At 43.6% G+C, this 12,114-nt stretch overlaps 1 protein-coding gene and 1 long non-coding RNA gene across 5 annotated transcripts in view; one reads left to right on the top strand and one right to left on the bottom strand.

Moving 5' to 3' along the window:
* LOC126987380 (uncharacterized) overlaps positions 1-1,502 on the top strand; it is a 32,443-nt gene extending 30,941 nt beyond the window's left edge. The window contains exon 3 of the long non-coding RNA XR_007740848.1: positions 804-1,502. This is a non-coding gene — a long non-coding RNA (uncharacterized LOC126987380). The remainder of the gene's footprint in view (positions 1-803) is intronic.
* LOC126987379 (probable inactive protein kinase DDB_G0270444) overlaps positions 1-12,114 on the bottom strand; it is a 42,571-nt gene that overhangs the window by 9,485 nt on the left and 20,972 nt on the right. For all 4 annotated transcript variants that reach the window (XM_050844365.1, XM_050844364.1, XM_050844362.1 and 1 more), the window contains 3 exons: positions 11,948-12,094; positions 8,185-8,414; positions 1,509-1,700 (listed from right to left, as the gene is read on the bottom strand). In XM_050844365.1, the coding sequence (XP_050700322.1) occupies positions 1,509-1,700; positions 8,185-8,414; positions 11,948-12,094 (569 nt within the window). The remainder of the gene's footprint in view (positions 1-1,508; positions 1,701-8,184; positions 8,415-11,947; positions 12,095-12,114) is intronic.

Raw genomic sequence — 12,114 nt, 5'->3', positions numbered from 1 at the left:
ACCTTTGTCCACAAGAAACAAGCCATCTAGTTTCACCAACAGCTGTTCTACACCATCCTCTTGTTTCAAAACATCCGGGTCCAGTTCCGACGAGGCAACTCTCGCTCTTCCCGTAAGTGACAGATGTATTGCCAATGCTTGTTTTTTCTTTGGGAGATCAGTTAGCTCACACCAAATTCCAATGTCTCTTTTCCATGCCTCATACACCGATTCGTCATCCAGTTTGGGGGGCCACTTGTAAGACGCCATTATGCCCCCGAAACTACGCTCTGCTACCAGTGTTCACTCACCGGTGTATGAAAAGAGATAGCCTGTTCCAGCTGCGCTGAACCAAACAGTTCGGCTCTGCTCCACTGGCCCCATCCACAAATGACGTCATCATGGACCAGTGAAGCAACCACTGAAGCAACAACACTCCTAATTGCCAATGAAGCACCAACACCCGACATCCGTGGTGCCTCAGTATGATCAGCGGGCCATCGTGAGAAATATGTCAGTAAGTTTGCAGATGATACCAGGATCGGTAGAGTAATTGAGTCGGATCAGGACGCTAGTATTCTCCAGGGTGAACTAAACAGATTGTATGACTGGGCGAATAAATGGCAGATGGAGTTCAATGTAGGGAAGTGCAGTATTCTGAGTGTAGGTAGGAACAACCCCTCATAACTATTGCTTAAATGACAATCTTATGTTCTTTCTTAACACTTGCTACACCTTACACAGACATGAGTGAATAACGGGATCACCGGGCCATGACGAGGAATAAAATGGTGCAATTCTTCATCGCTCTTTGCTTTTGGCAGGAAGGTGAAACCTATCTGGAGGACAAAATGCTCCTCTGGAAAAAGTTGTGAGAGGAACAACTGATACTTGTACAGCAAGGGGAGCAACGGAGCACTTCTCAACCCCTTGACTGTGGACTTCCTGCCAGAAGACATCACCAGGATACAGAAATGGATCAAAGAGTGGCTGCTACAATTTAATATAGAAGAATGTATTCCTGCACCTTGGGAGGGGATATCCAGCACACCGATACCACATGGGAAACACTCCACTATCCACCACAGAGGCAGGGAAAGACCTGGGAGTATGGGTTACCAGGCTACCAGTGAAAGCCAAATCCGTGCCAATCACAGCGGACGTGTTAAAGGGATTGAAGAGACAAAGGAGGTAAGGAAAAGGCATCTCAATTCATGAGGAAAGAGAAGTGACCAGTATGGAAGTAAAGATTCAAGTGGAACAACCACATCATACCTACAAGGGGAAGTGTAGAGGAGATAGACATGGCAATAGAAAAGTTGAGAGAGAGAGAGAGAGTGAGTGAGTGAGTTGGTTGGTTGGTTGGCAAAAGATATGTGCGGTGAGAGGGCCTGCCAAGACGAGGAAGCCTGGAGGAGCCTCTTCTGCCACGGCGCTCCATTCAGGGGTGGCTGTGTGAGGGGACAGTATCAGAGAAATAGATGCAAAAGGAAAATTGTTTGTATACTGAAAACTTCATAAAGGCTTACTGTTTCTGCTCCTTGATCTCTTTGTTGAGGCTGTCCTGCTTGAGGTCCCACGCCTGGTGGATGTGTTGCAGCTTGGTTTCTGAGGCTGTGAGCTGCTGAGTTAATTGCAGATTACTCTGTTCTTGGTCCTTGATCTCCTCCTGAAGTTCGGTGACTTGGGAGACCCTCTTCTGGATGGCTGCCTGGATGTCCCTGCCAGGGTACACTGAGGTAAATATTTACACACGCTTCATCTTATTCTTACTGGGCCTGTCACAAGGCTGATCAAAAACATGACTGTGGGAGGCTAAGGATAATAAAGTTGGGAGCATCAGCTGTGCATGGCCACGGTTCTCATCTCTGTACAAGTGGCCCTTGAGCCTGAGGTGGGTGAGAACACAAACAGAAGACACAGGGTCAGCATGACATACAAGTTTACAGTTTACCTTCCCCAGGTTTCCCCAGGTACCCATTTATCCACCAGCCCGAAAGAGAGAATGAACAGCTGGGTGCCTTGTGTGCCTGCCATTTGAACCCTGGCCCACAGATTCATAGTTAGGCACAGTAACCACTGCACCACGGAGATGTTAAAATGAAGCACCTAATTCAAAGAAAGCTGTTTCAAACCAATCGCTGCCATCGGTGGCCCACATCCACGAATTTATCCAATCTTGTTCTGGTACTTTCAACCATGTTTTAACCAGGGTTGCCAACCTGATTTTGCGGATAGTACCAAATCGGAGCATCAAAACGTACCAAATCTGAACAAAACGTACCAAATGTAAAATACAATATATATATATATATATATATATATATATATATATATATATATATATATATATATATATATATATATATATATATATATATATAACGTATAATAAGAAACAAATTTTCTTACCTTGACTAAAGATGTAAATCCTCGTCCTCTCTTGTGTTTTCCTGTGGAGTCCACTTTCGGCTCATTTTAGATAGAAGAACCTGAGAAGGATGCCATGTTTTGCAACTGTAGTCCTGAAGCATACATTTGCTACGTATCAATCCATTCAGAGTCTCTGTTTTTAGTCGTGATCTGTTCTTTGTTTTTATGTTTGTAACGAGGGAAAAAATCCTTTCTGCGGCAGCAGACGAATGAGGCAGAGACATCAGGTTCATCATAAGCTTAGAGATATTCGGAAATCTTGCCTCATCACCACACTTTTCTAGTGAAGCAGCATACCAGAATTTTTCAGGCTCCTCAGATGCTACACTTAGAGCTGGCAGTTCACATGAAATTATTTCTCTCCACTCTCTGTTAAGATCTTCATACGCACTCTTCTCAATTATATTTGGAAATTTTACTGCCAGTGGTATGATAGACTTTGGTTTTCCTTGCTGTACATTTGATGGGTCAAGTGCTTCAAGCAGATGTAAGTTGTTGAATAGATTAGAGGACAGGAAACGTTTTAGCATTTGCTTTGAGAGAGCAACATAGAAATTGAGTGTCTTCACGTGAAACTGCTCTAAGTCTCTGTTAGAAATATCAGAAGAGTGCTCTAGGAAAATACTTTCTGTTATTGCTCCGCGGTAAATATCTCCAAGGCTGAGATAGTTGGAAGGATCATGAACATTAATCTGAGTCAGATCACTGCTTTTTAGTTTGTCTGCTTTCATGAAGTTACTTAAGATGCCCTTGACACTGCTACTGATAGATGTTCGAAGCTTATGAATTCTCAGGGATGTTGCCTGGAAATCTAGGTTTAGTTTATTTACTGCAGGCAGAATGTATGCCAAAAAGGAAAAGTACATTTTTATAACAGGATTATGTAATTCCTGCAATATTGCTGAAGCAGATGCCATCTTATCCTCCAATGCAGCAGATGTAAAATACAGCTTAAGTGTAGGCCATTGCTCTAAAACTCTTTTTACCACCTCTTCCAAGGAGAGCCATCTAGTAAAACTAGGGTGCAGTATTCTATGAAGTGGAGCCTCTGTGAATTTCTGAAATTCCTCATATTGTGAATCTTTTAGGGCTGTTCATTATGTAGGTATGTATGTTCCGAGCTAGTTCTTCAACCCTATTAGGCAGCTCGCCACATGCATTTGAGGCACAGAGGGCAATGGAGTGGCACACGCATCCTTGCACAAACAGGGATGGATTTTCTTTTCTTAGCAGAGCCATGACTCCTCCCTTTTCTCCCATCATAACACTTGCGTTATCGCTGGCAAAGCCGATAACATTTTTCATAGGAATTAAATGCCTGTCAAAAAACTGCACTATTGAGCTAAAAATACCTTGAGCTGTACAATCAGTTACCTCAAGTAAACTCAGAAAGTGATCACAAGTTTTCTGAACTTCAAGGTCATAGAACCGAGCAATCAAAACAAGGTGTTTTTGTGTAGAAAGGTCGGTAGATTCATCAATGATGAGAGAAAATTTTGTGTCCTTCAGACGAGCAACAATCTCAGATAGAAAAGCATCACCCATTACGTTCCCAAGGATAGCTGAGGCTTTTGTTCTGCCACATTTAACAGCATTCGCAATTTTTGAGTCTGGGCACACATTAGCAATAAACCCTGGCAAATGATCCATTACTGAGACAGGTAAGTTATGTTCTGCAATGAAGGCGCACATCTTAAGCTCTGAGGCTACGACTTGTTTTTCAAAGCTTGCTGATACACTTGGTTGAAAATAATTGGTGACTTTCTTATGCTGGTTACTTGCATTCATGTTTTTCTTGTGTTTCTCAGTTAAGTTGTGCCTTTCTAGTAATGTTATGCTGCCGGATAATTCACTATCACATGCAGTGCAGAATGCCTTATTTGGGTTTTTCTTACTCTGGATCATCCATGGTGAGAATTTGGGGTCACTTAGCAGTTTCAACTGAAATTTATGATCATATTTGACTTTCTTCTTTGGAGTCTGAGGACCCTCATCATCACTGTCAGAGTCATGTGGTCTTACTTGTCTGATATCACTCATGCTTGTAGCATGTCATTAACCCTGGATAAAAGAAACGAATAAATAACATTCGTAACCGTACTGTATGAAATTATCTCGTAGACCCCAAGGCCACTAAAGCACATAGCTTACTCATCTTTCCCTACATATTCACCCCACTCCCACGCACGTGGCGGTCCTTCGCTACCTACACACATCCTTCCCCACCCATCTACACACACACACACACACACACACACACACACACACACACACACATAATCCTTCCCCACCCATCTACACACACACACACACACACACACACACACACACATAATCCTTCCCTACACACACACACACACAAAAACCATCCACCCCACAAGACACACACACACACACACACACACACACACACACACACACACACACACAAAATCCTTCCCCACCCATCTACACACACACACACACACACACACACACACACACACACACATAATCCTTCCCCACCCATCTACACACACACACACACACACACACACACACACACACACACACACACACACATAATCCTTCCCCACCCATCTACACACACACACACACACACACACACACACACATAATCCTTCCCTACACACACACACACACACACACACGTTTCCTAACTCATTCCTACACATGCACACTAACATATATGTTTTCCCTTTAAAAAATAATTGAATAAATAGAATAAAATTTATAAAAAAAAATATGCAAACGCCCAGGCTACATTTGTTTCTGATAAGCTGGTATTGGTACGTATAATACTGTCCTGAATAAAAGCAAACTGTCTACATAATCTGATCCTTCACCGTAATTACAAAACAAACGTGGTTTCACTTTAACGACACTCACGCTACAAGACCCTTAAGACAGGGTGATAGATCACCAGACCACTAGTTGTGACACCAGACAGACACTGATGAGTGATGGACCAGTGCTGCCACTCTTGATTTTATAAAAAAAAAGCCAAGAGCACAAGCAGGTGTTTTACTGTCCTTAGGGCAAACTGTCTGCATAATCTGATCCTTCACCGTAATTATAACACAAACGTGGTTTTACTTTTATCAGTTTCACGACACCCACGCTACAAGATCCTGAAGGTAATCCGTAGGGGTACAACCCACGCCAGACTGACAGACACTGACGAACCAGTCGAGTCTGAGACGCGGCGCCTGTATTCTGACGAGTATGGTACGTGTAGGATACTAGTAGTCAGGTCCGACTCCGTACGGTTTGGCTCAGCAGAGGTGTCCGAATCTCAAACCCAACGACTTCAGTCGACAATATAGTATATTTATAATTTACACTGACGAAAATATGTAATGTTATTTACATAAATATTGTTTTTTTTTATTATTATCACAATATATGCGTATTTTATTTAATTAAATATCTCATACAGGAGGAAATGGGAAACAGTCAGTCAGTCAGTTGGGATTTTTTTTCTAATATGAGATTCGAACAATCCTACGGAAACAGTTTAGTACCAAATTTATTGAAAGACGTACCAAACGTACTTTTGAGTTAAAAAGTACCAAATATGGTACGTTACTACCAAAATTGGCAACCCTGCATGCAGGGATTCATCGCAAGCACATCGTGAGCACCTGCGACGCATGCACGATTATGGCAGTGGATGAAGACTGCTGCTTGACTGGCTCTCATTTCCAGTTCAACTTCACAACAATGTACTGCAATTAACCCCTTCAACACAAGGACGCATATACTGCGTCCTTGTGTGCCCCGTACCATATCCGAGGACGTGCATACTGCGTCCTGGCTCGCTTTAGCCAATGTACGAGTTATTTTATCTCTATATTTATGCTTACATCTCAAAATCATCAATTAATTTAAGTTTCTTTATGTGCACCATTTAATTCTGCATGTTTTCATATATAATACATGATGATTATGTTGAGTTTGTGGCTGAAAACTTGTTATATTCAATAGCGACATTTGAAATTTGGCGCGCGCGGCGATCCCGGATACGGCGCGGGGCGCTGTTTTGGCCCGGCTGTAGTGAAGGGGTTAATCCTAACCACCTGTTGGGGTGGGTTGAGGGAGGAGGCCTTTCTTTTAAAACTCCTTTTTTTTTTTTTTTTTTTTTTTACAGTGTTCTTGTAGTCTGCCAGCCCCTGGTCATACAGGAAAGTGTTTTCCTGCAACCATTCCCCCCCAGCTCCCTCTCAACCCCTGCCGGCAGGGACAGCAGTCTCTTCCTCATTTCACATGCCGCCTGGCCCTCTGATTCTTCTTCTTCTTTGTCGGCGCCCTCCTCCTCACTATCTGGTTGGACAGCCACTCCGGATCAGACTTTTGTTCCTGTAAAACAGGCACTGGTGGGGGTGGAGGAGCTGGCAGCGCATGTATCACCTCTTGTGGATTCTCCATTACTTCCACAGCAGGCTGGTCGTCAAGTGTTGAGGGTGTGTTAAACGATGTTGACGATGATGGCGGTGGTTAGGGCCTTGGTGGATTGGTAGGTGTGGGGGCTGGTGGTGAGACTTTGGTCTTCTTAGTCTTCTGGGAGGGGCTGCTGTCCTTCTTCTCCTTCGGCATGATGTAGGCGTCCTGAAGGAGACAAGACGTTGTGTGGCACGCTGTGGTTGGGAGTGGTGGTTGCCAGAGGGAGAGGCAGTCGTCACCGGAGCACGGCAGTGTGGAGTCTCAGCGAGGGAGCGTCGCTCGCCCAGTTTATTTATAGGAGATGTCGTTGCGATACCTCGTCGCCACATCTTGCGATGAGAAAGTTGCTAGATTTGCCAACGATTTGTCGCAGGCCACTGCAATCACTGCAGCAATATTGCTGCCGAGTCACAGTGTGCTGAGCTTTCACTGCGTTCACACTGCGATCACGCTGCGTTGAGTTGAGCGATATGGGAATTGCAGAGGCAGTTGCGATCTCTTACGAACATCCCAAAACAAATCGCAGCAGTGGCCGCATCGTGCAATCACCCACGATACGTGGCGACTCTGCTATGCTTCAGAAAGACTCCCTGCAATTCCTGTTACAACTGTTGCAGCGAGAGCGTAGTAGATTGTGATTTCACCGCTGTTTTCCCATTTCCAGAATCGCAGCGAGTCGCAGAGGCAAAATCACAGATGTGTGATCCCAGCATAACAGTCTTGCCTGGGCAGGTCATAGTGTTCCTATTTCTAGTGCTGCTTCCAGTATAGTTTAGTCAGCATACCATTTGCTTCCTCTGTACATCCTTCATCCTCATCATGTAGATTCTGAAATTTATTCTGAATTTATAAACACAATTCTTCTCCCTGACTGCAAGGACATTAGGGAGGTTCATTTTCATAACCTTTTCTGCCTCTTTTCCCTCCCCCTCCCCTGCATAAACAACTAGGAGTAAAAGTCTGGAAGCCATGAGTGAATGACTATTAGTTTAATGGTTTTTACTCTGATTCTGAATGAGTTTGTTGTGGTGAGAGGAGACAAGGAGGCTACAACAAGGGGCAGGAAGCAGCTGTTGAGGGAAGAGGATGGCTGGGCAGAGCACAGCAGAGGCAAGGACTTCAGAGGGAGGTACAAGGAATGAGAGCAGCAAAGGGCAATGCAATGGACACAACTACCTGGAGAAGGTTCATAAATGCCATCGACCTCAATCCAGGGAGGCGATCAAAGAAAAAGAGAAGGACGACTCCATTCTTCCCATTCTGGCAGAGAAGGGAAATCTGAAAACAAAGCAAATGAAACAAACAATTGTAAATATAGACCTCACTTACTTCTCCTTTGACTTTTCCTGCTGGATCTCTTGCAGCATTGCTATGAGCTTGTCCAGTTTCTCCTTGGTTGTATTGATGAAGCTGGCTCTCTGCTGCAGCTGGGCCAGATGATCCTTCTTCTTCTGGTTGTCCTCCTTGAGCACTGCCAACTTCTCGTCCCTCTTCTTGATCTCCTGTTCCTCGCTGGCCTGGATCACAAGGCCCTCCAGCCTCTGCTTCTCACTGCCAGCCTGGTGAACAAGGGACATCATGCCTTGGGGACAAATTTCTGGCTTATGGTAAATTGAGTGGTTGATGGGTGAAGCAAGGCATTCTGAGATGGTTGAGATGCCTGGTGTGACTGAAAGAGGATGACTTTGTCAAGTGTGTATATGGAGAGGACATCAAGGGTGCAATGGATCAATGGACAAGTAATGGAGGGAGAGAGTTGACAGAGCTGGAGACATGCAAGAGTTAACCAGCATCTTCACTCTTTCATCCCTCACGCTGGTAAACTCTGGAACAACCTTCCTTCATCTGTATTTCCTCCTGCCTACGACTTGAACTCTTTCAAGAGGAGGGTATCAGGACACCTTTCCTCCCGAAATTGACCTATCTTTCGACCACTCCTCTGTACTCTTTTTAGGAGCAGTAGGTAGCGGGCTTTTTTTTTTTCATTATTGTTTTCTTTTTCTTATGCCCTTGAGCTGTCACCTTTGCTGTAGGGAAAAAAAATAAAAAAATAAAAAATAAATAAATAAATAAATAAATAAACTGTCAAGTGGAGCATCATACATAAAACCAGTGAAACTTATACACATGGAACAGACACTTGCTCCAGCCTTGTCCTTAAGCCGCGAATTTTGAAAAATCAACCGCTTTGGTGCGAATTGCCATAACTCCCTTATTTCTGGGGCAACAGAAAAGATATTAGTATCAATTGACGGCAAAATGCAAGGGCTATATTTTATAATTAGCGACTGGGCTCAAAAATTGACTCAAAAGTGTCGAAAATCGAATAAATTTGCAAAAAAACGATAAAAAAGTCTTTGAGTTCCCATTGAGTACCCATTTTTTGAGAATTTCACAAAACTTATTTAACAAATGATTTAGCCCCGCCAATGTGCTTTCCAAAATAGTGCATAACATTTCCCTACTCCCAGTAGTTTCGTCGCTAGAGCTCAAAACATAAACCTTGTCGAGAGCGATTTTGACGAACTCCAGGCATTTTGCCGTTTTTGTCTAGTGTGGCCTTGCTATTGCCTCTAGAAGGCTGTAATTGAGCATGTAGCCCCTCTTGACAATGTAGTCTGACCAGCTTGAAGGATGTTTTGATAGCTCCATTCTAAGTTTGTCGTTGAGCCGTCACAAAATAGTCTGTTTTTCGTCCCTTTCACAGCGATTTGGACACACCTTAGTTTTTTTGCTTATAACTTTTTTATTTATTTAATGTTTTCCAATTTTTCTTTCCTGATTATTAATCTGTATTAAAAGAGCTTTGATTTGCCATCACGGAGTAGAGGGTAAAGTTTTGAACTGGGTCAAGGCGTGGCTTAGCAATAGGAAGCAAAGAGTGCAAATCAATGGTAAAAGATCTGACTGGGGATGTGTTACGAGTGGGGTCCCACAAGGTTCGGTATTAGGTCCACTTTTGTTTGTTATTTATATCAATGACTTAGATACAGGAATTAGTAGTGATGTTAGTAAATTTGCAGATGATACCAAGATCGGTAGAGTAATTGAGTCAGATCAGGACGCTAGTATTCTCCAGGGTGAACTCAACAGATTGTATGACTGGGCGGATAAATGGCAGATGGAGTTCAATGTAGGGAAGTGCAGTATTCTGAGTGTAGGTAGGAACAACCCCTCACATAACTATTGCTTAAATGACACTCTCATAAGCAGGTCTGGGCACGAGAGGGATTTAGGGGTCTTAGTGAGCTCTGATCTCCGTCCAAGGGCACAATGCATTCAAGCTAGAAATCGAGCAAATAGGGTACTGGGATTTATTTCAAGGAGCGTAAGCAACAGAAGCCCCGAAGTCTTCCTCAGACTATATTTAGCATTAGTTAGACCTCATCTTGACTATGCAGTTCAGTTCTGGTCACCTTACTATAGAATGGATATCAAAATGTTAGAATCGGTGCAGAGGAGGAGGACTAAGATGATTCAGGGGTTGAGAAACTTGCCATACGAGGAAAGACTCAAACAGTTAAACTTGCATTCTCTAGAAAGGCGAAGGGTGCGTGGAGACATGATCGAGGTTTATAAATGGATGAAGGGCTTTAATAAGGGAGACATTCATAAGGTTTTGTTGGTAAGAGAACCGGGTAGGACACGAAGTAACGGATTTAAACTGGATAAATTCAGATTCAACAGGGACACAGGCAAAAATTGGTTTACAAACAGGGTGGTGGATGAGTGGAATAGGCTTAGCAGTCACGTGGTGAGTGCCAATACAATTGTCACATTCAAAAATAGACTAGATAAATTCATGGACAGCGATATTAGGTGGGGTTAGATACACCGGAGCTTAGGGTCAAAGGAGCTGCCTCTACAGAATGGACATCAATTTGCTAGAATCAGTTCAGAGGAGGATGACCAAGATGATTCAGGGGCTGAGGAACCTCCCATATCAAAATAGGCTGAAACATCTAAACTTTCATTCACTAGAGAGACGAAGAGTGCGGGGAGATCTGATAGAAGTATTCAAATGGGTCAAGGGTTACAACAAAGGCGATATAAGTAAAGTACTGAGAATTAGCCAGCAGGATAGAACTTGCAGCAATGGATTTAAATTAGAAAAGTATAGATTTAGGAGAGATATAGGCAAGCATTGGTTTAGTAATAGGGTGGTGGGGGAATGGAAGACTCAGCAATCACATAGTTAGTGCAGGGACGATAGTTTGTTTTAAGAGTAGACTGGATAGCTACATGGACGAGGACGACAGGTGGCAGTGAGGTGTGGGTGCAGTAAGGTGCCGGGGTGCTGGATGCGTGCCTAGTACCGCCGGTATAACGAGGATCAAGCCGGCGGTGGCGACCAGTGACACATCAACAGGGTGGTGATGGTGGGTGTGGATCAAGGTTTACGTTTGGAGCTCTAGCGACCAAACTACTGGGAGCAGGGAAACGTTCACCATTTTGGAAAGCACATTGGCGGGGCTAAATCATTTGTTAAATAACTTTTTTGAAATTCTCAAAAAATGAGTGGGTTTCAAGGTTGGGAACTCAAAAATACATTTTTTTTTTTGCGAATTTACTTGATTTTCGACCCTTTTGAGTCAATTTTTTAAGCCCAGTTGCTAATTATAAAATATAGCCCTTGCATTTTGCCGTCAAGTGATACCAATAACTTTTCTGAAGCCCCAGAAATAAGGGAGTTAGGGCGATTCGCACCAAAGCGGTTGATTTATCAAAATTCGCGGCTTAAGGACAAGGGCGCCGCAAAATCAAAAGAGAAAGACGTCCATTGCTTGAGATGTCACTGATACAACCTTAAAGAAAACACACATGCAAGTTACTCTAAAGTCCACGCCAGCCCAAAATAAGTGTGGGTCTACGACATCGGTAAGTGTGTCAATCCATTGTTTTTCTTACAGCACAGGAGGCAGCTCAAGGGCACTATAGAAGTCATTCCCAATTATAAAACTCATTAGTTATTACAGAACTCACTTGTGACTCTAGAAGAATGTGATTATAAGACTCATATGTGATTACAGAAGACTCGCTCGTGGTTCTGATATCCTCGCTCGGTGACAAGACAAGATTCCCTCAGACAAACCTCCATGGTCCTGAGCTCAGTGTCCTTTATGGCTATGTCCAGCTTGGCCAGAGAGAGTCCCAGTGCATCAAGCTGGGCCTTCAGAGCTAGCTTCTCCTCCTGGCACCTCTGCAGCTCCTCCGTCTTGGCTTCAACTCTCCTCATGTCCTGCAGGAAAGGGTCAGGTT

The sequence above is a fragment of the Eriocheir sinensis genome, chromosome 64, assembly GCF_024679095.1.
Source record: "Eriocheir sinensis breed Jianghai 21 chromosome 64, ASM2467909v1, whole genome shotgun sequence".
Lineage (NCBI taxonomy): Eukaryota > Metazoa > Arthropoda > Malacostraca > Decapoda > Varunidae > Eriocheir > Eriocheir sinensis.
Note: the sequence above shows the minus strand (reverse complement) of the source record. Positions and strands in the feature narration are given on the sequence as shown.